Raw genomic sequence first — 27913 nt, 5'->3', positions numbered from 1 at the left:
CTTTTACAACGTACTCGTATTCCGACTTTAACCATAAATAGGTCGGGGGGGGGCCTAAGGCTGGATCTTGGTATATATAAGGTTTTTTTCGAAATGACCTGGCCATCGAATAGCTAATGGCAACCTTGGAAGTTTTCTCTTGCGTTTAAAGCTCCTGGCTCATGTTGTCCCTCCCAACGGTATCTGTTCACCTGTAACTTTTGCTTTCCCGATTTTCTCTTTCTCTTTCTCCTTTGCTTGATATATATTGTTTGACCGATGGAACACCACCAAACGTACTCAAAGAAGGCCAACACGGCCCCTTACGACCAGCCTCACGACCAATCCCCACCACCGTACGAGGCTGTTCCGCAAGATTTGACCGAAGCTCAAGGGATCTCTGTGGATAGTACGTACTCTACAAGGTTATAGTTCGGTAAAGCAAATCTGACCTAGTAGATGACGGCCGTGTTGTTGTTGATGCTAGTTCTCGGCTCTGCAGATCTCTTTCTAAGCTATTGCCCCATGTTATCCCCCAGACCTTACCACCACCAGACTGCTCAGGAAGGGTACCAACGTTCAAGTTTCCTCTGAATATTGTCATTCAAATCGTCGGCAGCAGAGGAGACGTCCAGCCATTTGTTGCACTTGGGACGGAGCTACAAAAAACAGGCCATCGCGTGCGTATCGCAACACATAATGTCTTCGAGCAGTTCATCCTCGAAGCCGGGTTAGAATTTTACCCTATCGGCGGCGATCCGGCCGATCTGATGTCATACATGGTCAAGAATCCTGGGTTGATCCCCAGCCTAGACAGTGTTCGTGAAGGAGATATTCAAAAGAAGCGCTTGATGATGGCAGAGATCCTTCATGGTTGCTGGCAATCTTGTCTGATGCCGGATCCTATCACCAATGCCCCCTTTGTGGCCAATGCCATCATTGCCAATCCTCCGAGTTTCGCGCATGTTCATTGCGCCCAAGCCCTGGGGATCCCACTTCACTTGATGTTCACAATGCCGTGGAGTCCAACAAAGGCATTTTCGCACCCGTTAGCCAATTTGAAAAACATACCGGCTGATCAAGGGTGGCTTAATCACGTCTCTTATAGCGTCGTGGACTGGCTATCATGGCAGGGGTAAGCGCTGAGCAATCCTTTACGACGTGTACACTAAGGAAATAGCTGACTTATGTTCCATTTGAAACAGTCTAGGGGGCGTGATTAACGATTGGCGGAAGCATGAGCTAGAGCTCGAGCCTATCTCTCTTTCGGACGGTCCCTTCATTCTAAGCAAACTGAATGTTCCCTATACATATTGCTGGTCCCCTGGCCTAGTTCCCAAACCTGATGACTGGCCCCACAACTTTGGTGAGATATAGTCGTTTTCGTTGAATTCGCTGATGTCGCCGAATGGGCTAACTAACATGAATAGACGTCTGTGGGTTCTTCTTCCGCGATCCGCCCGACTATCAGCCTCCTCTTGAGATTGCAGAATTTCTTAACGCCGGGCCACCTCCGGTCTATTTTGGCTTCGGAAGCATTGTCCTGGACAACCCGGAAGAAATAACAAAAACGATTCTCCAGACGGTTAAGGAAACTGGGGTTCGGGCGATCATTTCACGTGGTTGGAGCAAGCTGGGAGGCGTGGACCCGGGAGAACTAAACAGGAATGATGTTCTGTTTATAGACGACTGCCCGCACGAATGGCTATTTGAACGTGTCAGTGCGGTTGTTCATCACGGAGGCGCCGGTACAACGGCGTGCGGGCTACGGAATGGCAAACCTACTATCATTGTACCATTCTTTGGAGAGTGAGTGACAGACTGTTCCTTGATTTACTTGAATTGCCCAACGACCTCAAGAAACCTTCTCTGACCTAGCTATAGCCAGCCATTTTGGGGAGAAATGGTTTCTGCAGCTGGTGCAGGACCAGACCCTATACCATACAAACAACTCAAGGTCGCAACATTAGCCCAAGCAGTGAAGTTTTGCTTAACGCCTGACGCAGTGCGTTCCGCACAGGGTATTGCCGCCAAAATGCAGCTAGACGAAGGAGTGAAAACAGCTGTGGCATCATTCCATCGCAATTTACCGCAAAGTCTGGTCGGATGCGATCTACTACCGGAATTCCCAGCCTGTTGGAGATATCGCCTAGGCAAGAAGAGATTTCGCCTGTCGAAAATCGCTGCAGAGATCCTCGTTGAAAACAATCTGTTAGACGTTAAGAAGCTGAAACCGTGAGCCCGAACCCTTCCACTTCAAAGCCATCCACCATGGGTTCCATGACTAACTTTTTTTGAACGCAAGATATCAACCAAACCCGATTACCATTGAGAACACGCGATGGGACCCAGTGACTGGTATCTCCTCTGCTGGAATGGGGCTCACATTTGATATGCTCAAAGCAGGAGGTGATATCTTCTATAAGCCGTACAAGGTATACCAAGATGGTCGTACCTCACCTCTTCCATCGCCAAGTGGATCAGAAAACAATACTACCCAGCTTTCGCCAGGAGACGGTGCAAAATTAGTTCGAAAGGCCCAATCGATGAACGATTTGGCAGCCCGCAGGGATGTCGAGCCTAAACAAAAGGGCAGAGCTGCCGCGATGGCTGCAGCATCGACGCACGCTTCTGGGAAGCTTCTAGGAAAGGTGGCTTCTGGGTTCATGGTTGATCTGCCTTTAGCGGCGGCTGAAGGTTTCCGCGTCCTCCCTGGTCTATACGGAGACAAGGTTCCGGAGTATGGAAAAGTAAAAGATTGGAAAACTGGCGCGGTTGCAGGTGCCAAAAGCTTTGCTATTGGCATGGGAGAAGCTGTGACGGGTGTGTTCTATCAGCCATATAAAGGTGCCAGAGACGGAGGTGCCGCAGGTTTTGCGGGTGGATTGCTCAAAGGCACTTTCGGGGTTATGGGCAAGATGGCACATGGTAAGGATATACTCTCCATTTATGAGCCCCTTCTGGTGCTCTTTTATCATTCACGTTCGCTGACTTCTTACCAACTAAAGGCTCACTCGGCCTTGTTGCCTACCCTAGCCAAGGTATTAAACAGAGTATTCATTCTGCGTTCCATAAGAGCACACGGAAGCTCATTATGGCGGCTCTTCACCTGGAGGGATACGATATGCTTCGGCAAGAGAGAGTTAGAGGGATTGAGGATCGCTTGGTCATCGAAAGGTTTACGGACATGACCCAAAATGACTTCGAAGATGATAGTGATTACATATAACTGGGTATATCAGTGCCGAAAATATAAATATTCATCACCAGCTTTAACTAAACTCGGCTTGTGGAAGGGAGCTTATACTTTGAGGTTTGATAGGAATTCTGTAGGATTCTATTTCCTAGGCTCAAGCTTGAGGTTCGGACCATGCCAATTCCAACTGATGCGACGAGCAAATTATATGCAAGCACTTGCTTCTAGTTTATCGAGTAGTGACCTTTGCCGTAAACGCACCTAATCACCAACTTCAATTCGATAGACGGAATACTTCGCAAAGCTGTGATCATGGTATTAGACAGTCTTCCCTATTACTCATAGTATATAAATCGATATGCCCAGTAGTCCTGAGTTTTAGGCTAATGTCTGTATAGTCTCCTGCTTTTCGTTCTCCGGTATCCCTTCAAAGAAGGCACCCTCGATCAACTTGACTTTTCTCCCCTCCCACCATGACATTATTCCTGCCAGAAGCGAACTGAAACAGCCCAAACCAATGAAAAGGCCAACTCCATAGGCCGGGCGAGTATGGCGGTTGTACGCCCACATGAATGCCGCCATTCCAACCTGGAACAAGCTATTCAACAACATATTTATCACCACAAAGTCCATTTTCCATGTTTTCGTCGGTGGAGCAACCTTGCCCGTTAGGGTCTCACGAGCCGCCATTTGGTCGTAACTCGACTCCTCGAAATTGGGATTCCGCATTCTATACCAACTCGAATTTCGCTTTGCAAGCTGGGTTATGGATTTGTTGGATGCTTTTGCCGAACCGAAATGCCACATCAGCAGCCAATAGGTGTCGCGAATCCGCCATGGCGCCAACCCCCACGAAGTCAGACAGAACAACGCATTGAGAATTTGGGAATCGATTTCAATCCATATTTCTTTGCGCTCCTTGCTCATCGAACCAACGTTCAGCAAGAGGAAAAATAACATGGCACCCCAAGCGACCACATTGAGACCATAAACCAGGATGAAAAGGCCCGTAGGCGTAAGAATGAATCTCCATGCGGCAACAGCAGCTTTCTTGAAGGCGTCGGCCCAGGATACTTTTGGAGCAATGTGGTCTTCATTGGTTTTATGATGTTCAAACCGAGGTTCAAGGGGGCCTTTGGCTGGTGCAGCTCTGTCCTTCTCATCATGCAAGCCTCCAGGTTCGACCGTAGGCGCCGTCGCTCTCCGAATTATCGCACCGCCAATTGTATCTTGCGTGCTGACTCGCCTTACACCTCGACCGTGTACATCGAAGAAAACATCATCGGGCGATCGTAGATCCGTCACATTTGGCGCGTGTGCAATAGCTGTCCCGGTTGCCTGCCACATCCCACCGGAGGGATTGTACTCTAGCAGTGTCGTGAGAGCGCTGACCGAGGCCGAGCGTAGCGTCCGTCCGGTTGCCTGGAAGAGTGGCATTGTGGTATTCGTAGTGAGGATATTCTGAGTTTCTGGCCGGGCTGATTGCCCTTCGGTCATGGTCTGGTCCATAGTTGTAACTTGTCAGTCGAGTGTTTCGAAAGGCACAATGTGTGGAGAATAGCCCTAGAAGTGATGGTGTTTTGTTGAAATATTAGGAATGTTGCAGATGCAATAACTAAGATGTTCAAATTATTCGGGGCTTGCTGAAGAGTTCTTACGAGGTCCAAAAAAAGACCAGACCTCCATGCTAACCTTGGAAGGAGCACAGCAGTGGGTCCAAGTGGATACGGTGGATCCGTGGCTTTTAGACTTTGCGGTAATTTATTCCTCAATACGATACGTACTGTTACATGTATCAATGGCAGCCTAAAACCTCGGTAGAACGCCGGGAAAAAGGACGGCGGAGCATCCATAAATAGTGACAAGATTTCAACGTGATGAAAGTAGACTGTACATGCGAAGAGATTTACCTCACATCATCATGCATTGGCTCCGGTAATGTTTTCGTAGAGCGGCATATTCCCGTGACACCCGTTTCGTTTTCTCGATCTTGATCTCCACTGCCCCTTCGCCATGCCACCATCGCAGATATTGAAGCTTGACTGTATGGAATTCCTGGAGGCAGATTTCCCATTCGCCTCCACTCACCGTAACCAAGGTATCTCCCATTGGAAAATGGAACTCGGGGAGGTATATTTCACTCGGGGTGTGAGTTGCAGCCTGGTTTGCAATCAATCTCATGGTGAATGTACACTTCTTCAAATCGAAAGTATAGTTCTCTAATCGCCCATTCGTGAAGACAGGAGCGGGACGGAGCCATGCCTCCACTGCCCTGTGGCCCCGTCGCGGCCGCATGGTAGCCTGGGAGAAATCAAACGAGGTGAAAAGGCGTTTCAAGGCTTTAAGCGAGCCAAATTCCTCTTCTTCGACATGGATAAGATGATCTTTAGAGCACTCTGTGGACCCTGACTCTGTTGAGTCGGAAGAGGTTTTGATTCGTAATTCCAAATCATCCTGTGAGTATAAGGAAAGATCCTCCCCATTCCACTGATCGCCCCATTGATGGTTATTCTAGGTGGAGTTAATTAAGGCTGTCTCTGCCAAAGGTAGACCCGCATACATACCTCTGCCACATAAACCCATAAGGTAAACCCGTTGGCTGTGCTGCCTTCTAACGCAAAATGGTTGGCATCCATTGCTCTGACCTGACTACTATAGTCTCCAGTCTTATATGCATGTTTATCATCCATGTCATACGGTATGCCAATCTCCGTAAAGATTAGGGGATGATGGCCCATGTGTTCGACGCTTTCATCGCGCAGGAACTTGAGCTGACGACGTAGGCTCTTTCGAATTAATGCCTCGCCGATTTTCATTGCGAAAGGTGGTGCAAGATACTTGCCCCGAAGCAGCCCGATAACATCCAAGTTGTAGAGTCGATTCCTATTGGGATCAATATTATGAATAACAGATGAGACTTTCATACTAACCAGTGCTTTGTTAAAAGAGTCAAGCCATCATAGAAGTGAGCCGCGTGAACCATGTTCGGATCATCATCGGCGGTACCCTTAAGGCTTGGTGGTAGCTCCATGACAGGTGGCTGGCAAAACATGATAGTACTTCCACACACGCTACGAATAGCGTCCTTATACGCTCGGTAGTGGTTCAGAAAGTAAGAGTTTGTAAAGGCTTCATAGTCAAGAAGCTCGCCAGTCAGTGGGTTGCGTGAGAAGTAGTCCTTTTGTAGCAGGGTGGCTTTGCTTTGAGATGGATCCCAAACACCATGCTGCGCCCAGAGACATTCACCGAGCCGCCAGCCCGGGTCGCGGTGCCAACCATATTGACAGTCGTCGTACTCAGTAGAAAGCCATGCCTGTTCACCCTTTGGGTCTATAACCTCCTTGCCTGTCTGGTATGGGCCGAATGTTCCGAAAGCCCAGGTTTTTACCTCACAGGACCGCCCAGAGCCAATTACCATGGCCTGAAACGCCGTTGGAGATGTCCCGAGCTGAAGGTGCTGCTCCGGTGGGATCGAGGAAATATCTTTATTGCCGATCAGTCCTTTGTGGGGTTCGTTCATACTTTCCCATCCAATGACCACATCTCCTTCGAGATCACCGGCGTCTTGGATTCTTCGTGCAAGGTATTTGCATGCTGCAATAAAGTGGCTTTGCAAATAATCCTGAATGTTCATCCCATCGATGATCGCCTTCGGTGCGAAATCTCGACCAGCCCAAAACAAAGTAAACATAGTCTGGCAGGCTAACCTAGTGTAGTTCGTACACCAAAGCATCTTGGGGAACTCTGCGGGATTGTCCCAAGTGTTGTGAACTATGGCAGCCTGTGTATTTTTGAAGTTTCTCGGATTAAGTCCCGCAGCATAGAGCGTCCATGTAGGTGCTCCGGATCCTCCTGATAATCGAGACCACTTAGAATAGTAAGTTCAGTACACAGACAATATATTCATTTGAGACTAGACTTACCACATCTTGGTGAGGATCCATAAAAATGTAGAACCCATATTTCTTAGCGACACGAAGTATTCCAATGGTGAAATCAATCCATTCCTCATCGTAGATCTTAGGACCAGCGTGTTCGATTGCCTCCCAGGTGAAGATGTATCGAATGGTGTTGTATCCCCATTTTCGGAGGCGTTGAAAATGTGTATCGGCATCTTCTAGGGAGAACGGCTTTCCCACAAACGATACATCCGCGTCGAAGAACCCCTGGGCGTTGTGCGATCTGAGATCTGGGATTTTCGGATATTTAGCGTCACCTGCCACATTTATTCCCCGCAAGGTGATTTCTCGATTCAAGAAATCTCTGAATGATTGTCCCTCGACGCGCACACGGAGTTGACTCATATTGTTGGGCGTGTTTTATGGACCCGGGGACCATTTAGTTGGTGAATGGAGGAAGCTGAATGCAAATGTCACTGTTGAACTGTTGAGCACTTCTGAAAAACGCATGGAAATGTCTAGCACAGGTACAACGGATAAAGGTCCTCGCAACATGGAGATAAAATCAGCTGATGTGTACAGGGTTACGTGATCGAACCGTCCAGCGCCGGTCTCTTCCTAAGGTCCGTATATGGCTGTGCTTCCTGGCCCCTGGGTCAGGTGGGCCACTATGTCCATGGAATGTGATTTTGAGTTGCCGTACCTAAATTAAGAGCCAATCAGCGGTATGTATTTGATACATACCGTTGGTGGGGCTACTACAACTGGATCGCTATACGAATACGCGTATTGTTCGTGGGCGGATTCTTCTCTCCCTTTTTTCCAAGATAAAGACTGAATTTTCTTCAACTGAACCGGGAGGCCCAGCTTAGTTCTCTGTGTCTGTTAATAGAGGTGGGTATCGATGTGCGTACCCAGGATTAGGATGGAAATTACCTAGCTACTACGCCGAATGTAGACCCTAGAGCTTCGCAGCTACTTCAAGAGATGGAAAGTGGCAAGAAAATTTCGGACAATTGCAAGAGCCAAGCCGTCTTGTGGGAAAGTAGAAAGGGGGCATAATCATGTGGAAGAGATGTAATCAGACATAAACCAGTGACCGCATGTCGCAAATCTACTGAACACGAGCCTAGACGCCAACTGCCAAACTGCTAAGCATGGGTTCTGACCAGGAACTATAATTGAGATACTATGTGCAACAGCTTCTGAACATGCTTGTACGGAGCCTTAGAGGTCAGCCAATCTAAGCACCACCCGCCCTGTTGCCCTGTTCGGCTCGCAATAATTGTTCTTCTTCTTCTTCTTCTTCTTCTTCTTCTTCTTCTTTCTTTCTTTCTTTTTTTTTGGTACTTGATGCCTTGCATATTTGGGGTAACAACCTCATTGAAAGCAACAACAAAGGAGGAAAGCGTCTGCGACACGTGACACGTAAAAAGCGGAGAAGATAAGGAAAACCGTGATGCCCTTTGGGGCCTAGTGCGGGCATGGCTACTGGCCTGATAAGGCCTCAACAGCTGCTCTGAGAAATTGCGTTGGCACATTCGAAGAGGAAGGTTACCGCGAAAGCCACCTGAGGGACTTTGTACCCTCGGAATGTTGTCCCACATGTGGCAGCTCCACTGGGAGCTGTGCTCTCACAATGTCAATCCTATAAAGATCATCTCGGAAGTCGCTGAAGACCTGGACGAACAAGGAGACTGAGATACCTGATCGCAATTGTTCCGTTGCCAATTTTACACTATGGGGTCCATCGAAATCAACGAACAGCAGTATGATGTCCTCATCATCGGCGCCGGTCTTTCAGGTATCTGCGCACTTCACAACTTCCGAAACCGCTTTCCATCTTGGCGCATTGCTGTTCTCGAGGCAGCCGACAATGTGGGAGGAACTTGGTACTGGAACCGCTACCCGGGAGCACGAGTCGATACTGAATCACTCTCCTACGCATACTCGTGGGACAAAGACCTTCTGAACGAATGGACCTGGAAGGAGTCCTTCTCCACCCAGCCAGACGTCCTCCATTATATTGAACATGTCTGCGATAAGCACAACCTCCACAAAAACATACAACTCAACACTCGAGTGAAGAAAGCCGTTTGGCAGGACAAGAATAATACTTGGCTGTTTCGCGACGAAGTCGGCACCTATCACCGGACCCGTTTCTTTATCAGCTGTATGGGTTTCCTGTCTACTCCTACACTCCCTGCCATCCCGGATATTGAACTGTTCCAAGGCAAATCTTTCCACACCTCCCGCTGGCCAAAGGACTTCGATATCTGTCGTGACCTGGCCAACAAGCGAGTCGGTGTTATCGGCACCGGCGCAACAGGAATTCAAACAATCACAGCGCTATCAAAGGAACCGAGCATCAAATCATTGAATGTTTTTCAACGCACGGCAAACTGGTCCGCACCCCTGCGCAACGAGTTGATCACCCCCGAGCAGATGGAACAGCACCGCAAGAACTATGATGCCCTTTTCCAACTATGCGCCAAGACACCCACCTGCTTTATGCACCAGGCCGACCCACGCAAGTCCCTAGAAGTGTCTGCGGAAGAGCGCTTGAAGCTTTGGGAAGATATATATGCGAAGCCCGGTTTTGCCAAATGGCTCGGCACATTCAGCGACACATATAACAACCGTGAAGCAAACAAGCTCTACTCCGACTTCATGGCCAGCAAGATTCGAGCCAGAATCAATAATCCCGAGGTTGCTAATAGCTTGATTCCCAAAAATCACGGCTTCGGCACACGACGAGTCCCTCTTGAGAGTGGATACTTCGAGGCGTTTAACCAGTCCAATGTGCACCTCGTTGACCTCAAGAAAACCCCAATTGAGAGAGTCGCGAAGGACGGCATTATTATGTCTGATGGCAAGGAGCATGAATTAGACGTTTTGATCTATGCGACGGGCTTTGATGCCATTACCGGTGCATTCAGCTCCATTGATTGGACAGGGAAGGACGGTCGACCCCTCCTCGGCTCCAGCAATACAAAGGAAGGGCAGCAGGCAATTTGGGTTGATCATCGGCCCCGTACATACTTGGGCATGACGGCTTGCTCCATGCCGAACATGTTCATGGTCCTGGGTCCACACCAACCATTCGGCAATGCTCCTCGGACCATCGAACACGCCGTGGAAGTTATTTCGGATCTCCTGCAGCACTGCAAAAACAACAACTACTCCTATGTAGAGCCTACAGGAGAAGCTGTGGATGCATGGACCGAACACGTCGTAGACAGCAGCAAAGGTGCTTTGTCAAACGAAATCGATAGCTGGATGACCGGGGTCAATACTAATGTGAAGGGCAAGACTATTCGGAGTGTTGCGAGGTACGCTGGCAGTGCGGTGGAATATCGCCGGATATGCGCCGAGTCTAAAGCAGCCGGTTGGAAGGGTCTGGCATTTGCTCAGCTCTCAAGTTCCAAGCTTTGATGTGGATAAATATTTATGAACTATTACTACTAAAATGCATTGTCACATCTAGTACATACATTGTCCAATATACGAAGCACGATCACAAAGGACCGACCTCAGTCAGACCCCAAACTAGCCAATAAACTAGCAGATGGAGCAAAGAACGTTGTCCCAGTAAGCGGCTTCGAGAAATCAAGGATGCGATCATGCAGACCAGGAGGATCTCCAACAAACATACGCTCCAACATTTTTTTCGATAACCCAGAGACGACGAGTATAGCCAATAAAGTAAGTCCCAAACTCGCCAGAACCAGGAGACCCAAACGGCATATTGTCGCGGAGAATCTCATGCTCGTTCCCACCCTCATCTTCAATGGTGTTGAGTGTCTTGTGAGAGCGTTGTCCAGACGTGGCATCGTCTAGTTCAACATTATCTATCTTAGTTCGGCCAATAATCCTCTCCTGCTGTTCGGTCGAGAGATCTTTCCATCCAGGTAGATCATGAGAGTACTTCTGTACAACGATATAACTTCCACCAGATGCAGATTCATCCTCCTCTGCAACCAGAACAGAACCCGGAACCGCCAATCCGACTGGGTTAGCCGTACCATCTACAAAGCCAAGAAGGTCCCGCACATCGAAGTAACGAAAACCGACTGTCTCGTCGATAACGGAGACGGAGTCACCCAGCTGGTCCAGGAGCTGACGCTCGAATTCGAAGCAGATATCTCTGCGCTCGGAGCGAATGTGGAAAAGCAGATCACCGGTTGTCGAGACCGCGGTGTGTTTTGCGCCTTTGATCTCGCGGAAGGGGTGCAGTTCTGAGGGTCGGGGAAGACCCGTGAGACGATCCCAGATGTCACTTCCAATGCCAACGGTGCATGCGAATTGAGCGTTGAGGTCACGGATAGATACATTTTTGGCTAGGCTGTCTACGCCTGCCAGAGTTGAGCGCGCGTTTTCAATGGCACCGGGCTTGCTGGTCACAGAGAGAACAAGAAAGGTAGCTGATTGCGTGAGCGGAGCATCCACGCGCTGGGGAGCTATTGGGACACGGTGGGTGCTCATATCTGCTTTTTGATACAGCTTGCAATTGTAAGAGGCAGGTATGCAGCCGGGGAGGATCGCTTGGTTGGTGAAATGGCGCTTTCTCTGGATTAAATTTTTCGAAGCACGAAAGAGATTTGAATAGACAAAACCAGAAGAAAAGGACGAGGAAACAGTGTTGAGAATATACGAGTTGACCAGTGACTTGTTCATTCTTTAGCTGCTGGCGGCCCGTGTTGGAGGAAAGTCCAGTTTTATTGACTCCAACGATGTGAGTCCATCAATTGCTTACATTAAAGGAAGGAATCATTGGACATGTTCAGGTTCTATGACTATTCAAAAGCGAAGAAGAAAAAGAGATATCGTCGATGCTACCTCGTAGGGTCATGACATCAGCTCGCGCCTGGCCGAACCGCCCAGGGGAAAATGTTACCGCGTGTCTCGACTGACACATAGGAACAATAACTTGGAGATTATAGATTTTATTTATATCTACATGTATAAATATGCTCATCGCTGAGTGTATCCGCCATCCACGAATAAAGCCGTTCCAGTAACAAAAGAAGCCCGTCCACCACTCAAATAAACAACTCCATCAGCAATCTCCTCCGGTCGACCCATACGCTCCATTGGAACCGCATTAGCGACCTTCTCCTGCATAGCTGCAAGGATCTGAGGCGACTTGGTCGTCAATGGGGTCTCGGTATACCCAGGACAGATAGCATTGATACGCAGCCCATCCTTAGCATAATCCTCAGAGGCAGTTCTCGTCAAACCAATAACCGCATGTTTGGTCGCAGTATACGCAGTCGACAGTGCAATCCCAGCGACGCCTTGAATAGACGAGAAATTGACAATTGAGCCACGCTGTAGTGGCCTGCCATCAATCGAGGACCGGAGAGGCTCCTGCTTCAACATGATTTTGGCAGCAGCGCGCAGAACAAAGAATGTTCCCGTGAGATTGACATTCAAGATGCGTTCCCAATCTGATGTTTCGCAGAATGCAGCTCCCCCCTGCGTGCTTCATTGCGATCCCGGCTGCATTGACGACGTAGTCGAGTCGGCCAAATGTCGTCGCGACTTCTTGGATGACTTGATTGACGCGGTTCTCGTCTGTTACATTGGTAGGGTAGGTCATGACTCGACACGGTTTTGATCCCTGTCTGTGTTGTTGCTCTTCGATCTCGGCTTTGACGGCTGCCAGGGCTTCAGGACTGATGTCCAGCAGGGCGATCCCTGAAGCGCCATCTCTAGCAAATGTCTTTGCGCAGGCGCGGCCAATTCCTGAGGCAGCGCCTGTGATAAGTGCAATTCCAGATACGTCCATTTGGGATAGGTTGTGGGGTTCTGGCGTAGTTCGTTGATGTTAGTCTCTTGATGGACGTAGCAGGAATGGGGATGGTGGGTGAAAGGAACAGAGCAATTGGATATTGATGGCTTATGTAGTTTTTCACGGAAAGGCTTGAATAACAACTTATGGCAGCTCCGTCTCTCTCTCCGAAGAGGAGATATACTTCCCACTTTGGCGCATGTGGGGTTGTCGCGGAGACTTGCCTAACTCGCGTCTGACGATAACCGTGCAACCCACGTATGACAGCGCACCTTGCACTTGCTTTCCTATCTATGTAGACTATCTGATGGACTGACACGTACTGCCGCTAGTGCATATTCCCAGTGCGGGGGCGTTGCAGCTGATTGTCACCTTGGTCTTGAGGGAGCATTCCTCGGGCAGAGAGGCCACGGAAATACTCACATTACATCTGCACACAATATAGATGAAAGTGATGGTTCAAAAATACAAAACTTAGGCTATCCTGCTCTACAGACACAAGGAAGAATATCAATATCCATATTCACTGTAATAGTAGGTGATCATGAACATGCAAGTTTATAGATTGACTTCTTGTCCAGAGAATCATATTAGAAATTAAAATAGCTGCTGTAACGGCATAGTGCTTTTCATCAGATCCAGCCAAGTTACACTCTTCCCATTAGCACAAGTCTTCTCTTGCCAAATTCGCTGAATATTGGCCAATGTCTCAGTAAAGCAAGACAAACCACTGCGGCGTGCCGAATTGACAAACCAGTCAGAGAACGATACCTGAACCAATGGATCCTCAGCTTCACAAGCCGCAATAAACGCAGGCCAGATAAAGCCTGCTGAGCCATGGACCACGGTGGAGTCTGTGTCCTCGCAACGTAGTAGATGGTCCAACACGCCCGCGACCTTTTGCTGTAGCAAGGAAGAGTCCACGTCATGGATTCGACGGTAAAAGTATATCGCCAGTGCATTCTGCATGGCATTGAGCATATTCTTTATAATTTCACGGTCCAGTCCAGAATGGATATGGTCCAGGCTAGGTAGTGGCAGCTTGTTGATATAGTCTTCGAGAGTCTTCGCCCGGCCGCTAAACTCTTTCAAGCTGATGCAGTTTGATGCATTATCCCCTTCCGCTGTATCCTTTTCTTTCCCTAATCGAATAATCTGGGATAGAAGGATAACCCAAGGCTCAGGGATACCAAATATCTCCGGGTAGAGAGTGTTAGACCAGAAGCCAGGCCTTTCCAGGTGTAGATCATTCTCGCCTTCCTCTTGCCCACGCACTCTCATCATCTCTTGATCCAGATTCTTCCAACCCGATAGGCGAAAAAGATAGACTGTCAAGGCTATAGTTTCCTAGCCCGCTCGTTTCAATGGCGGCGTGGACATGATGACGCTGTCTTGAGTTCACTCCACAAATGAAGATACTCTCATGGATGATGCGCTCAAATACATAGCAGTGATGCAGTAATCGTACTTTTCTAGACTTTTTGCGTGGAAGTCCCCTTAAACGAATGAACTTCTCTGCTTCCACAAAATAATATTCCGATTCTCTTCGGTTCCCCGAGAGCATCGTCACCTGGACCATGGTGAGCAATGCCATCAATATTGACTTGTATTTGGTCACTTTGGGGACATTGTAGGCGGTCGTCAGCATCATCTTTGCATGTCGCTGGGCTTTATGCTTATATATGATGGCCTTCTCGCTCCACGTTCGGGATCCAGAGACTCCGCCGAGGCTGAATGCACTTATGGCCAATGTTCCGTAAAATGCACACAAACTGGCATCACTCATATAATCGCCCAGGACCAAACCAGCGAGGCAGCTCTTAACGTGAGGTATGAAAAGAACATGCCAGGGGGGTTTTGGAGTGTCGCAGGGGAGTCATCAGGCTAATCACAGCCGAAGCATAGTGCTTGAGAAGAAACACGGCATCTTGGGGTACGGCTTTCGTGGTACCCATAGAAGTCAAAGCGGTCGGTGATGTGAAATGATTGTGAGCTTGATCTAGAAAGTATGATGTGGGTAAATATTCATGGGCTGCTGAATTGTCTTCCAGGGAATCCTGATCCATCACGGCATCTAAATATCCCGGGGGAGGCGGACTGGGAACATTCTCTTGTCCATCTAAAGTGAAGTGCAACAAGGCTTGTGACCAAGGCGATAGAGGCATATCTGACGAGGCCAAGTAAGGATCCCTGAGTGGGATCACATCTTCCGGCGAACTGGAATGTGTCTGTTCACGGTCGTTCACGGCTGGTTTGTAAGGCAGGATGTCTCGATCTTGGTTCAATCTAAACGCCCCGAATGGCCCTTGGTGTATCTCGACATCATCCGAGATAGTCGTTCGTTCGCATTCCTCATCAATGTGGGATATAATCCGAAGAGTTGTCTTTGGGGGAGCACTCGAGACAAGCCATTGACTCATCCGTTCTCTTTCCTTTACTGAGAATAATGGTCGGCGAAACCGCACCCCAAGATTGCGAGGTGAGCTCTCGAAGTCAAAGAAGATATCTTTCTCGTATCCCCCACAGTCCAGGCCAAGATATTGACACATTGAACATTCTGGGCGTCCTTCGTCGCATTTCACATGTCGGCTTCGACACTATATTCTGGGTGAGAAATGCAATATTATAACTCAGTGAGACGGCCAAACCTACTGTGGCACATCCTGTGAATGACCGGGTATGAGTAATTGACTCGTGCACAGCGTCTGGAAGTGAATCTGTCATGTTTTGGTAATTGAACAAGGCAAGTGTTGCAGAGGAGTCTGCGGGGAAGTGGATCGGGGGATCGACGGATCGGTGGATCGCCGATAGCGCAAACCTGCCTGTTTTGACGGTGCGCGGTCACTTGCCTATTACAGCGGATAATCCATGCGGGTTGTACATGAAAAATGTACGTCTATTTTATAGGCGATATCCAGATTCCCTTATAAATGTGTATCTGATAATGTGTAATCCCCTTCAGGGCAATTTTATTCCCCGCTCGTTGTATCATTATCAGTGAAGCTACAACGGGTGAACGTTTAGTGTAGAGCAATGACATCTTTCGAGGATAAAGTGGTAATTACTGGTCATCGCTCTCTATCAAGAGATATGCTGACCTAACCATGTCTCCCCTAGATTGCTATCACCGGTGCAGCCTCCGGAATGGGGTTAGCCACAGCGCAGCTCCTCGCAAATCGCGGCGCAAGAATCTCTCTTGCCGATATCAACGAAAAGGCCCTGGAGGAAGCTATCAAGTTCCTCCCAAATAGGGAGAAGCATATGTCCACAGTTATCGATGTGCGCAACAGCAAATCAGTGGATGGGTGGATCCAGTCGACTGTCGACAGGTTAGGCAAGCTGGACGGTGCTGTAAATATGGCCGGGGTGATCACGCCTGCTGCGCCAATCACTGAGGAGACAGACGACAATTGGGATTTTACATTTGCTGTGAATACACGCGGTGTGTTCTTCTGCCTGAGGGCTCAGCTGAAAGCTATGAAGGCCGGTGGTAGCATCGTGAGTCTCATCTCAGTGTCGAATCGGAGGGATACAATGCTGAATCCCTTTTGGAATAGGTTTCTGCTGCAAGTGTGTTCGGACAAATGGGTGCCCCCGGTGTCTCGGCCTATTGCGCCAGCAAAGCAGCTGTTATTGGGTTGACACAAACGGCAGCAAAAGAGAACCAGCATATTCGAGTCAACTGTGTTTCTCCCGGTAGGTCTAACATCTGATACACGTTTGTATGTTAGTTAACCAACCGTTTAGGGTCCGTCAATACGCCTCTCTCCGCCAGTGAGGATCCTGAAGATGTAAAGCGTGGCTTGCAAAAGACGGCACAAAAGCGACAGGCAGAACCAGGGGAAATCGCAACTGTTATCGCATTCCTTCTTAGTGAAGAGGCGAGCTTTGTGACTGGAGCTGTGTACAATGTAGATGGAGGTTGGATGTGCTGATGTGAAGATGAAGAAGATGAAGGTCGCATATCGAGAAGGGAATAGATACGTTGGTCTTGTCTTTAGGTTGTTTACTCGTAGACTATTGTTTCTGGCTCAGCATGTGACCAAGTACCACATTTTGTTTTCACCTCCGACTTCCATTTTCGACTCTCTGTTCTTCTGCTTGCTAACGATTTCATGATTTCCCAATTCAATCATGGAAGTTCCAAGATCCTGATTCCCTAGTGGACTGGATGAAGGCGACACGGTCACCCTCAATAAGCCCACCCGCTCGGAATGGGTAATCGACAAAATGGTCAATACGCACAGCTATCAATGCGAACTGCAGTCTGCCGACTCGTACGCATGTGTTCTGTTCACTTGTCACGATGCTGCCAATGGACAAGAGGCCTTTATGCGCGTTTATTTCCAAGTTCCACATACCGGTTACGAGCACGCGGACCAAGCTACCCGCGCGCGAGAAGCAACCGACTTCACACCCCCGAGTTAAAGGCATACGAATTTCTCACTAAAAAAGGCTCGGAAAATACGCCTCAATTGCTCGCGTACAAGAGAGGGACTCAAGATCGCTCAGGGGTAGTTCCTAGGGGCCATATTACATGGATTGCGTGGGAGAAAGTGCCTGGGAAACGCCTCGGAGATTACAGGTCCGCCTTTGTGTTCTGGGATATGGACCGTCAGCAGCGAGACCGTGTCCGGGAAGTCTTTCTTCGGGAGTTCCCGTGAGTGGAACACCCTTCAACTACGGAAGTGAATGCTAACATGAAGATTATTACTAGTGCGGCTAAGAAAATGGGGTATTTTCCAAACGCCGCCAGGCCTCGTAATCTAGTCTGGGATGAGGAAGCCGGTGCCCTGTATGCCACTCATTATGCTTATGATCCTGGGACTTTGACTGACGTACCGCTACAGTTATTTTGTTGGTTTCCGGAATGCAATGCCTTTCAAGGCTAGAGGCACTTTCGGCGAAGAATGGTTCCCACGTTTTGATCTTGCTAAGCCCCCTCAGAGTCATTATAGATCAGACAAAGATTACAATGGTGATATCTCGGGCTGGCAACTCTGAGTTCGGTTGATTATCTTAATTCATTGCTGCCAGAGATCCAAGAGAGAGAGACATCCCACATTATGCGCTCTGTATGATCATATTTAGGTAGACTATTGGTTTCTTAATATCTTTTAGAACAGATTTTGTAGTATCTTTTTACGACTCTTCTTAAATGTCTTTTTAGCTGCCTGTATATGCCTGTTTAGAAGTAATTAGCAACCAATTATATATTTAGCACGGGTGAAGATCATAATACACAATAGCTTTTCTATATATGTCACTAGAAGTGCTTATATTAATTATTGCACTTTAATAACCGACAAAATCATGTAGATAGCCAATAGGACCGAAGCACCCAATGGGTTCTGCGCTAGCACATGTACGATTCCCCGCCCTAAATGTCTTGGAATGTTTGGCGAATTTCAATGTCAGCGCACCAAATCCCACTCTCTCTTCCCTTCACCTGGGTAGTACACTCCATGAATCAAGCCGGGGAGGATATTAGGCATGTCGCAATTGAGCTCGGCCCCACGCTTGAAGCCCGATGTCCGCCTCGCCCAGGCTGTATCACAGTTCGAGGCCGAACTGTCCAATGAGCAAAAAGCAAGTTTCCGTGCCTGGAGAACTAAATCAATTGAGTCTCCCCCTGGTATCCAAGATGTCATGCAACTCACAGCCGAGATTGATCGTGTCTCCGAGAAGCGACGCCGGTGCTTGGGACCGCGACTTATGAACGTCCTACAAGCTACTCAGCAATTCGCTGCTTTAGGGGATGTCATAGTCGGTGGATCTCAGAATCTGCTTGCGTGTGGTGTCTGGTCAGTAGTGCGAATATCGCTCCAACTAGTCCTCGACTTTTCCTCCTATCTTGAGCAATTATCGAATATATTCATGACTGTTGGGCGTCTTGCCCCTCGTTATGAGAAGATGGCTTTACTTTATCCTCGGTCAAAAGATTTACAATCTTGCCTCTGTGAATATTTTATATTGATCGTACGTCTTTGCCATGAGACGATCACTTTTACACGCAAGTCAATCTTTGGGAAATTGAGGGCATCCGCGCTTGGTGACTCGGACCTGAAGACATACCAATCAGAGCTTGAGTCCTGGGGAAAGACTATCAAAGCCGAAGTCGGCTTCTTGATGGCCAAGGGAATTGAGGACGAGGCAGAAAACAACTCGCGGTTTAGAACAGTCTCATCGATATTCCAGAAATCAACCGCGTATCAGCAAGCCATTCAAACGAAACAGCGAGTTCTTGATTTCTGCTCGCAGTACGACTGCACAGTATCCTGGAAACAGGCTCGAAAATCCGGCAACACTAATCTGTTCCGGGAGAGCGCCCAGTATCAAAATTGGAAAAGTATGCCTCTTTCTTCCACGCTCGTCTATACTGGGAAGTTAGGCTCCGGGAAGTCTGTGCTTCTCGCCAATATAGTGGACGATCTCCACATCCAGAATGAAACGCCCCATGTGGCATATTTCTTTTGCCGACATGATGCGTCTGAGACTCTTAAAGCGCGGGAAGTCATTGGCTCCTTAGCTCGTCAGTTGTTATACCCTATATCAGACTTCACGGCTGCCGCGGAATACTTGGACAGGACGCATCGGCGCGAACCGATAGAAAGGATAATGGGACTTCTTACAAGTTTTCTTACTCCTCTTCGTAAGACAAGGAGGTTCTTCGTTATTGTCGATGGGCTAGACGAGCTCGACGTGCATGAAAGAAACATCGTGATCCAGCAGCTATCAGATCTTCAAAATGAAACATTTGCAATGCTACTTTGCATTTCTCTTCGTGAGGATCCAAACGAGAGCCCCCTCAAAACTAACTTCGCGCGACTTGCTGCGCCGGTTGTTACACCCATTCCGAACAATACACCTGACATCGAGCATTTCATCGAGACAGAATTGGAACATCGTATCGAATCTGGACAGCTCACGATTGGCAGTCCTCTTCTGATCCTCGAAATCCAAGACGCTCTCTTGAAAGGATCACAAGGGATGTTCCTTTGGGTAGCTCTCCAAATTGAATCTTTATGCGCAATGGAAAGTGATGAAGAGATTCGTCAAGCTCTTGCAGACCTACCGAAGGATCTCTCAGAGACATTTTCTCGCACTTTACGGTCAAAATCCAAACATACACGTCAAAAGGAGATATTGGCCATTCTAACCGTGGCCCAAACCCCGCTCACTCTCCAGCAACTGCGCGAGGCGCTATGTGTTGTGCCCGGTGATTTGAACTGGAATCCGGATAGACTGCTCAACAATATGCACAACACTCTGGCTTCTTGTGGCAGTCTTGTCGCCGTTGATGAGGAGGAGCTTACTATACACCTTGTTCACCACAGTGTGAAACAGTTCCTCCTCGGTGAATTCAAAGATTCGACCGAAACCCTAGTCAACGTGGATGACGCTCATCAATTGATGGCAAGTATCATTCTCACCTACCTCAACTACGGCGTGTTTGAAACTCAAGTTTCAAAAAATGTAATACCGCAGCTGCGAACTGGCTCTGTACCTTCTGAGGTGATTCTCTCAACACTCAAACCATCAACTGGAGTCCGGAACATGGCAATCAAACTCCTCAGATCCCGAAAAGGGGCTGGCTTTGATATTGGAAAAGTCATCGCAGAGACGAAGCTCCAGAACCATTCGACAGAGGAGCAGTTCTACTTCCACAAATACGCCGTATCATTCTGGTTATACCACGTCGTGCACGCCTTTAACCTCCCCGAAGTCATACACAAGTTATTACTCCGACTCCTGGATCGAAGGTTATCCTTGAGGCTCAATATCACTGACGAAGAAATCAACAAAGTATTATCGTGGTCCGCGAAAAAGAAACAATACGCATCCTTGATCAACAGCTTGCTCGATCCCGAAAACATGACATCAACGGAACGGGACATGTCACTTGATGCACTGCATATCGCTGCGGGCGAAGGACACGGCGCAATGATTAAGGTCCTCTTAGAGCGCGCAAAGATGTATGACATGATGACGTTCGAGGGCTCCCACCCGCAGCGACTACATCTATCCGCTCAAAACAACATTGAGACGTCACTTGATCGTGACAAGGTCGATGTCAGCTCGAGGGATTCCCTGCGTTGGACACCCTTGCATCGAGCAGCAATGAACGGAGACACGTCGGCCGTGATCTTTCTACTTACAGTCGTCAATGCAAATCCTAGGACGCCCGATATGATGGGCCTCACCCCTTTGCATCTGGCTAGTATGAATGGTCACTTTGAGGTTGTGAAGGCACTCCTTGATCACGGAAATGCGGACCCAAATGCTAGTGATAAAGAGGGTCGAACTCCCGGGGATCTTGCTTTGGAAAAACTCGATGAAGAAAGCATTTCAAAATTAGATACCCGGCTTTTCGTTTCTTCGAGAGAAATAAATGATGTTGACGCCGCCGAAGACAGACCTGTTAGTCCACTTGGTTGACTCGATTGATATCAGGCGAATGGTCAACTAGCGGACATTGTGTCCTAAGATACTGTGGTGCACAAATTCAAGAGAGAAGGCCCCTGGTACAGGCTCCAGGCGCAATGAGCATCTCCAGAAATGACGAGGTTATTGATTTTCTCATTGCACATATTAAGTCTCTCGAACATAGGATCATGAATTATGCGGTGCCCCGGCCCAACATTGTCAATATCGAACATAACACAATGATGTAGCCAAGACCTTTTGTAAGATGCTAGAATGAAAAGGAACAGGTCTATGTCATCGATGCCTGGAAACAACCAAGTCGGGCAGACGGAAAAAAGGAAAAGCCATAACGCGCCAGGACCAGCCAGGAAGAAAAGCGGGTGGAAAAAAACAATCAAGAAATGCTCCAATGAGGAAACGCATCGTAACCCTCCAACGCAAGACAACAATCGGAGTCCCATTTACATCTGTCGCAACCCCTCTGCAAGACGCCGCTTGCCGAACTCCCAGGCGTTCATTAGACCCTGTTCCGTGAGGTCGATATTCTTCATGTTGGGTGCATCTGCAGCCGGTGCGCGGCTGACACGCGAAGCGATCATAACCGGGTCCGTCTCGAGAATGATTCCGTCGTCGATGGTCTCGTCAATAGCCAAGGAGACGAGATCGTAGTTCTCGACGATAGTACGCTTGTCGGTTGCGCCCCTGATGAACGATCTTGTTAGCATTGATGAAATTCCCCGCTTCAGATCGAATAACGTACTTGAATAAAATTCCCAGAGCATCTCGTAGTGACAATACAACATTGTAGAGCAGCACCTCGTTCTCGTCGGCGCTTCCAACAACATAAATCATGACGTCGCTCTCCATCTTGAAGACCACGATGCGGTTATCGTAAAGGATCACATCACTTGAGGACTTGTTGGTCTTCTCAAGGAGACCCTTCTCGAAAGCACGCTGTTCCTTCACGGTGGGGTAGGGGTTGGCACCGGGGTAGTCAGTTGAGTTCGGTGCAGCGCCGGCGGGGGGTGTGGTGCCGAGAAGTACTTTGCGTAGATTCGGGAGCCATCGTCAGCGGACATGACAAGGACCGCATTGACGGAGAAGAGGGACAGAGAGCCGGGCATGGTGATTATTGTTGTGTTGGGGAGCAATTGGGGAAATACTGTCCTTGTGATTGTTGATGCTCAACCGCCAATCTGGCCGGAGGCGGAGACGCACTAATATTATTCCGTGGTAAAGCTCCATACACTATACAGGTGAACTGTAGACCACAGCGTACGTGATTGGGAATAAATCCAAACTTATTCCACTCTGGCTTGAAACTAGTACTCAGTTGGCTTCCAATCACTTATTTCTGGTCATTTTCTGTGTTCTCGGTGTGACAGTGGGAAGGTGTAGAGATATAACCAGCCATTCGTTGGCCCTTGTCCTCAATTGAAATACCACAAGGTGGAATAAGGTATACAACCTAAGATTGGGATATGACATAAAATGAGTGGAAAGACATCATCGTGAACGATACATGGGGAATAATATATATCAAGATAAACAAAAACCATGATATGATGTATGAGACTCCTTTCGAAGTCACATCGCATGAACATCATGATCAGATCGCGTCAAAGGAAACATGAGAAATCGGGGCCCTTGAAATATAGGCAGACATTTCAAGACATGAGTTGCGTTATGTGCATCATAGGGGTATGGGTATGTTAAAAATATGGTCAAAGATCAGTTCAAGATCACATCAAATCATACTGCCCGGAGAACAACGCCTACTGCGGCGCTGGTTCATCGGTGCTGGCGCGATTCAACCACGGGATCCAGCTCGCGCGGTTCGCCTTCTTGCGAGCCGCTTCCTCCTCCTCCTTGATTCTAGCGGTTTCGCTGACAAGACGTAGAGGGCGCAACTTGTCCTGTTGCATCACCGCTCCAGTGTAGTTGTTCATGCCACCACTGGATCGAGGAGGGCTGGAGGTAGCCCCGGTGGAAGCTGTATCTCCGTGAGGATCGCTTGTGACACTAGGGGAGCTGCTGCGACCGGTCCGATCGGGCTGGCTGGACATGGAGGGTGCGCGACTCATGCTAGATATATAACTTGCTGCTCCGGAGAACATGCTCTGGCGGGATCCGGGGCCCATTGCAGTCGGGCTGATGGGTCCGCCCGAGTTACGTCCCCCGCGGTACATGTGACCAACCACACTCGCGGCACTTGGGTCGACTTGTTCCGAGCGGCTGCGCCGGTGGCTGGCTCTCACAGACTGCGTACGGAAGGGAATGCTTGGTGCAGTGTTGGGGTTCTCGTTGGGGTTGTTTTGAGAGGGGTGCGGTGGAGGCAGCATGCTGGTTGGACGCGACCGGGGTTGGGTTGAAGGGCGGGAATTTGGAACACCGACAACTGACTTCGCTCGTTGTATGAAACTTTGCGACGAACCATCATCTTTCTCCGGGGGAGTTGGGGGAAGCTCCTTTTCACTCCCCCCGGTCTTTGTGGTAGAGGTTTCCTCATCCTCGTTCCGGTCCAGAATATGCTCAAATCCATCATGCATAAGCAGTCTACTGATAATGCGCTCTATGTAGAGTGTCAGAGCTTTGTTCTGATCTTTGAGAGCCTTCACCTCTCCGTCCGGTTGTTGTGCGGCATCGGTTTCGGGCGACTCGTCCACAGATTCAAGCTCATCTGCCAAGGACCCCAGTCCAGCTGCCGACTCCTTTGTGGGGTTGGCATCCCGCATGAACTCGCCCTTGGCAAAGTCGCCAGTAAGAGTCTTCTCGCTGAGAAGAAGTTGATAGCTTTCATTGTCTTCCATCAAGCGGGCGTTGGCGACGCGGGCCTCGAGCAAGTCTTTCTCTAGTTCTTGCTGACGGCCGCCACCGGCGTTCTCCATCTCGACGAGTTTGATCTGTGACTCGGCCAGTTCGAGGCGTAATGACTCGATGAGTTTGTCTTTCTGGAGGAGAAGTGTAGAGTTGTTGCGGGATGGACTCCGCTCGATGTGGGGGGAGGGCGCGAATTGACCATCCACGTCCGGGGAAGATCGATTGCGGAAGCTCGCTATACCGGTGGTCAGTCTCTGAATGTAATCATCAGGGGTTGTAGGAGCATGAGTGTCTTACAAGATCGGGAGACTTGGTGGCGATCCCCTTCTGCGTTCATGCGCATGTCCTTCTGTGCTATCGAGTCCTTCAAGCGTTGAATGGTCGCCTGCATCTCTTCCTCCCGACTAGTCTGTTGTTCTTTCTCTTGGAGCATAGCATTCCGCTCGGCCTCGTGGTTTTGTTCCAGATCCCGGATCTGACGACCCTGGTCCCGAATTTCACTGTTGAGGGCCTCGATCCGACTGTCTCGCTCATGAGCCTGGTCCTCCAACTTGGTTTGCTCACTGATCGCCTCGTCGAGGCGCATTTGCAGAACGCCGAGCTGTTTTTGATATTGTTCGGAGGCACTTTCGGCCTTTTGCAGCTGTTCCCGCAGTTCCTCGATGAGGGCGGCATTCTGAGCCCGCGCCTCTTCTTCAGAAGGGTCGTTGGAAACTCGTGGTACGTTTGACATGCTGAGATTGGAACGGCCAGGTTTTCTTGCAGCTGCGCGCGCGGAAACAGGAGTCGAACCTCTTAAGGAGGGGGAACGGTTGAGACCGTTGGTTGCGCTGGGCGAGCGTGCATGCCCTCGTGTGGACCCGTTGTTGGAGTGCGGATCTGCGGTTGATGATTTGCTGGAACTGCCGGGAGTTCCAGGCTTTCGAGGCGTTGCTGACATGGTGAAAGGGCCCAAGTCCGACGCTGGTGAATGTATAAGAAAAGTAAAATGTATATAAACCCCCGTATTATACCTCAATGGGGGGAAGAAAAGAAGATTTCAGGGTTGCAAGTGTAATTAAGAGCGGTCAAAACTTAGTGGACACCTTGTGGAGAGCGCTTGTATGGGAAAATTGAAGGCGAGGAATGCGGATGAAAGCTGTCACAGATTGATTGCGTGCCACATGGTTGATCGAAATTGGAAATTCATCGGAAACAATGGTATGAGAGTCGGAATGAGAAAGGCATTGAGAAGAGTGATGGTTGCAGACCTTAAAATCAAAGTTGTTCTTGAGAATGCGGATCCCCTTACTGTATCTAAAAATACGCAACGGCTTTGGGGGCTGGAGCAATACGAGGGGACTTTCTGGAAGAGGAAAAGATAAATCACGGAGTGAAATAAGGAGACCGTATAGCTCCCTTGGGTTTATTATCAGTTCTACAACTGGGGACTGTTGACATGGCACCATGGGAGGACCAATACAAGCGCATTTGGCCCGTTTCGGAAAAGGATACTGATGCCTCAGGCGGCACACCTGGAATAATGTATTTCCATCTCTCCACAATTATGTAATTAAGATCTACGGAAATCCGACCCACTCGGCCGCCTCTGATCTTCGGAATTATGTTGATGGGCCTTGAGATGAAATTCTCTATAAGAAGGGAGTAGGATGGATATGATTCTCTATACACGGTAGGTATGTACTGAGTATGAACTACTATGAATAACCTGGTTAGGCGGAACGCCTTCCCGATTCACCACCTATCTTCTGGCAGAATACTCAGTGATAGTTAATGTGACAATACGGGCCGCAATGGTGCAAAATACATGTAGGAGAAAGCAGAATCTTCCTCATCAAATTATTGCAGTATATGGCATCCATCTTAACATTGTCAACAGTGTTTGACTACATCATAAAGGGGTAGGTGGAAAGGAAACGAAGAGATGGACTAAAATTTATGTCTTTCTTGTCCCATTATAAACATGAAGGACTGTGAGAATAGTGCCTACTAGGTACATGTACCTACCTATATAGGTACATATATGTCGGGTATGTAGGGATTATATACTGACGCAGAATCACATGACCTCTGTTTGCTACCTAAACCTCGGATGGGAAGTTGGGTAGCCCCTCCTATCTTGCAGTCAGTTCCATCACAAATTATTGAAACTGTCTTCAGCAATTTCTACCTAGAAAGGCAACATTCGAAGGCAAGTATACCATAACACTGCCGATCCTCGAGTTGAGCAACCTGAACATCGCTGACGCGCTCGCTGAGATTAGGTGACCGTCATAAACGAAATCAACGGCTCTGTATTTCAAAAGACAAGGGCACAAGATGATAAAGACCTGGAAGAGGAAGCGAAATCCTTATTGGTTAGAATCCTGTGTGTTTTGCGTGCTTTAACTGCTTACCTTTCTCCTTATAGAATGGGAAGGCCGTGGTCCTTGAAACAGAGTATTTCAACGGGAGAATTCTAGATTCAAGTATTGCCCCTGCGGTTCTAATACACGGAGACGAGGGAAAGGGCTTCATCCACTCGCGCCTTGCTGAGGGCAGTATTGACATACTTGCAACAGGCCTTACACCAGGGACTGGTCGAAGAATTATCGTTCTCAGTGATAGACGTACTGGCCTCGTTTTTAGAAATGTAGTAATGCGACGTTTCCTTTTCCGAGATGCCTGACGTCTAGAGCCAAAGATACTGAATGAAGGAATAACACAATTCCCTCGTATCTCGATGTTGATATTTAGACCGGGAGGTAGTTGAAGATTGGTATGGATATATGGAGGTGCCGAATTGTCGAGAGAGTATGAAAGATGTAGGTTAGGCCCACTAATTCGAAGTAGCCCGCTACCGGCTTGTAAATGAGGGAAATGGGCTTAATACGCATAGAGGAAGCCAATGAGCTGTGAAGGAAGGAAGGATATCGGCTCTTTATCAGTAATATTTGCAGTAAAGGCTCCGAGCGAACCTTTGACATATTAGCATGTTTATGAAACTACGCTTATATATAGACAAACCTGAACCCCCGGAAACTGGTAACTGCGCACCGAGGCCGTTCTCGGTCCTATCATTATCTGCAATTCTGTCAGCACAATCCTAATAAAGCAAAGAATGGAGACATATTACCAAACTTTAAGAGGGCATCTTGGAATTGGGAGGGTTGGTCAACTGGGCTCCTTTGTAGTGTTGTTGGCTCTGAAGGAGAGGCGCGCACCTTCTATTTGACACCTCGCGGCATCCTAAAAGTCCGACTTTTTGTACGCTCTTTTGGGCGGAAAGAAGCAAAATTTAGTTATAGCGCGTTCAGCAAGTGGAAGGAATATTTACGTTGTACATGCACAAGACCTCCTCTTTCTCTTTCGTCGGCCAGCTCGTGAATGAGCTCAATCGCGTGTGATTCGAACTTTTGGGAGGGTGCATTGTTCTTCTGCCAGTTTCCAGGACGAGGAAATACTTTCCGATAGTCTAATAATGCTAATAATGCCAGACCAGTGATAGAGATTGTAACAGTAACAAGGACAAACAGGGGCTTCGCTATGGAGTATATATTCTTAAGGTGTTGTCGTGCTTTATCATGTCTGTTTTGCGACTGCCGCGATCCTGGGGGTTTGACTATGTTGCGCAGAAGGCGATAAGACGATTCTAGTCCTCTCTGGCTGTTCGCATCTAGAAATGGGCTACTATCAAGTATGCTTTTTTTGTCAATAAGAGAGTCGAAGAAATTCTCAGTCGACGACATGGTGCTGACACTTGTAACTATTTTACCACTATGCCCAAACAATTACCTAGGTATTACTTCGGTACATTTT

At 48.5% G+C, this 27913-nt stretch overlaps 12 protein-coding genes across 12 annotated transcripts; 4 read left to right on the top strand and 8 right to left on the bottom strand.

Annotated features, from left to right (window-relative positions):
• Positions 1–258: 258 nt before the first annotated feature.
• N7519_000962 (glycosyltransferase) lies at positions 259–3208 on the top strand (the record flags this gene model as incomplete). Its single annotated transcript, XM_057287740.1, has 7 exons — positions 259–388; positions 439–1114; positions 1185–1345; positions 1410–1788; positions 1864–2214; positions 2285–2907; positions 2988–3208. 7 exons carry the CDS (start codon positions 259–261, stop codon positions 3206–3208), a joined length of 2541 nt encoding a protein of 846 aa, XP_057153823.1.
• Positions 3209–3553: 345 nt separating this feature from the next.
• On the bottom strand, positions 3554–4684 carry N7519_000961 (DUF2985 domain-containing protein; the record flags this gene model as incomplete). Its single annotated transcript, XM_057287739.1, has 1 exon — positions 3554–4684. The coding sequence occupies one exon, from the start codon at positions 4682–4684 to the stop codon at positions 3554–3556; it is 1131 nt and encodes a 376-aa protein (XP_057153822.1).
• Positions 4685–5086: 402 nt separating this feature from the next.
• N7519_000960 (uncharacterized protein) lies at positions 5087–7479 on the bottom strand (the record flags this gene model as incomplete). Its single annotated transcript, XM_057287738.1, has 4 exons — positions 5087–5686; positions 5740–6058; positions 6106–7043; positions 7099–7479. The coding sequence occupies 4 exons, from the start codon at positions 7477–7479 to the stop codon at positions 5087–5089; spliced, it is 2238 nt and encodes a 745-aa protein (XP_057153821.1).
• A 1335-nt stretch (positions 7480–8814) lies between these two features.
• N7519_000959 (flavin-containing monooxygenase) lies at positions 8815–10509 on the top strand (the record flags this gene model as incomplete). Its single annotated transcript, XM_057287737.1, has 1 exon — positions 8815–10509. One exon carries the CDS (start codon positions 8815–8817, stop codon positions 10507–10509), a length of 1695 nt encoding a protein of 564 aa, XP_057153820.1.
• Positions 10510–10695: 186 nt separating this feature from the next.
• On the bottom strand, positions 10696–11559 carry N7519_000958 (Dyp-type peroxidase; the record flags this gene model as incomplete). Its single annotated transcript, XM_057287736.1, has 1 exon — positions 10696–11559. One exon carries the CDS (start codon positions 11557–11559, stop codon positions 10696–10698), a length of 864 nt encoding a protein of 287 aa, XP_057153819.1.
• Positions 11560–12048: 489 nt separating this feature from the next.
• N7519_000957 (SDR family NAD(P)-dependent oxidoreductase) lies at positions 12049–12865 on the bottom strand (the record flags this gene model as incomplete). Its single annotated transcript, XM_057287735.1, has 2 exons — positions 12049–12552; positions 12587–12865. The coding sequence occupies 2 exons, from the start codon at positions 12863–12865 to the stop codon at positions 12049–12051; spliced, it is 783 nt and encodes a 260-aa protein (XP_057153818.1).
• A 600-nt stretch (positions 12866–13465) lies between these two features.
• N7519_000956 (fungal specific transcription factor domain-containing protein) lies at positions 13466–14654 on the bottom strand (the record flags this gene model as incomplete). The annotated part of the gene is made up of 2 exons (XM_057287734.1): positions 13466–14142; positions 14198–14654. 2 exons carry the CDS (start codon positions 14652–14654, stop codon positions 13466–13468), a joined length of 1134 nt encoding a protein of 377 aa, XP_057153817.1.
• A 34-nt stretch (positions 14655–14688) lies between these two features.
• On the bottom strand, positions 14689–15738 carry N7519_000955 (Zn(II)2Cys6 transcription factor domain-containing protein; the record flags this gene model as incomplete). Its single annotated transcript, XM_057287733.1, has 3 exons — positions 14689–15465; positions 15521–15686; positions 15725–15738. 3 exons carry the CDS (start codon positions 15736–15738, stop codon positions 14689–14691), a joined length of 957 nt encoding a protein of 318 aa, XP_057153816.1.
• Positions 15739–15901: 163 nt separating this feature from the next.
• N7519_000954 (SDR family NAD(P)-dependent oxidoreductase) lies at positions 15902–16803 on the top strand (the record flags this gene model as incomplete). The annotated part of the gene is made up of 4 exons (XM_057287732.1): positions 15902–15925; positions 15986–16366; positions 16426–16564; positions 16616–16803. 4 exons carry the CDS (start codon positions 15902–15904, stop codon positions 16801–16803), a joined length of 732 nt encoding a protein of 243 aa, XP_057153815.1.
• A 1558-nt stretch (positions 16804–18361) lies between these two features.
• N7519_000953 (uncharacterized protein) lies at positions 18362–21307 on the top strand (the record flags this gene model as incomplete). The annotated part of the gene is made up of 1 exon (XM_057287731.1): positions 18362–21307. The coding sequence occupies one exon, from the start codon at positions 18362–18364 to the stop codon at positions 21305–21307; it is 2946 nt and encodes a 981-aa protein (XP_057153814.1).
• A 449-nt stretch (positions 21308–21756) lies between these two features.
• On the bottom strand, positions 21757–22419 carry N7519_000952 (coatomer subunit zeta; the record flags this gene model as incomplete). Its single annotated transcript, XM_057287730.1, has 3 exons — positions 21757–21997; positions 22056–22255; positions 22282–22419. 3 exons carry the CDS (start codon positions 22417–22419, stop codon positions 21757–21759), a joined length of 579 nt encoding a protein of 192 aa, XP_057153813.1.
• A 651-nt stretch (positions 22420–23070) lies between these two features.
• Positions 23071–25055, bottom strand: N7519_000951 (uncharacterized protein; the record flags this gene model as incomplete). The annotated part of the gene is made up of 2 exons (XM_057287729.1): positions 23071–24350; positions 24413–25055. The coding sequence occupies 2 exons, from the start codon at positions 25053–25055 to the stop codon at positions 23071–23073; spliced, it is 1923 nt and encodes a 640-aa protein (XP_057153812.1).
• Positions 25056–27913: the final 2858 nt, after the last annotated feature.

Source organism: Penicillium mononematosum, assembly GCF_028829835.1.
Source record: "Penicillium mononematosum strain IBT 11891 chromosome Unknown utg000001l:1.0-4488741.0:1.0-4491989.0, whole genome shotgun sequence".
NCBI classification, from domain to species: domain Eukaryota; kingdom Fungi; phylum Ascomycota; class Eurotiomycetes; order Eurotiales; family Aspergillaceae; genus Penicillium; species Penicillium mononematosum.
The sequence above is the reverse complement of the archived record's forward strand: the minus strand, read 5'-3'. Positions and strand labels throughout refer to the sequence as shown.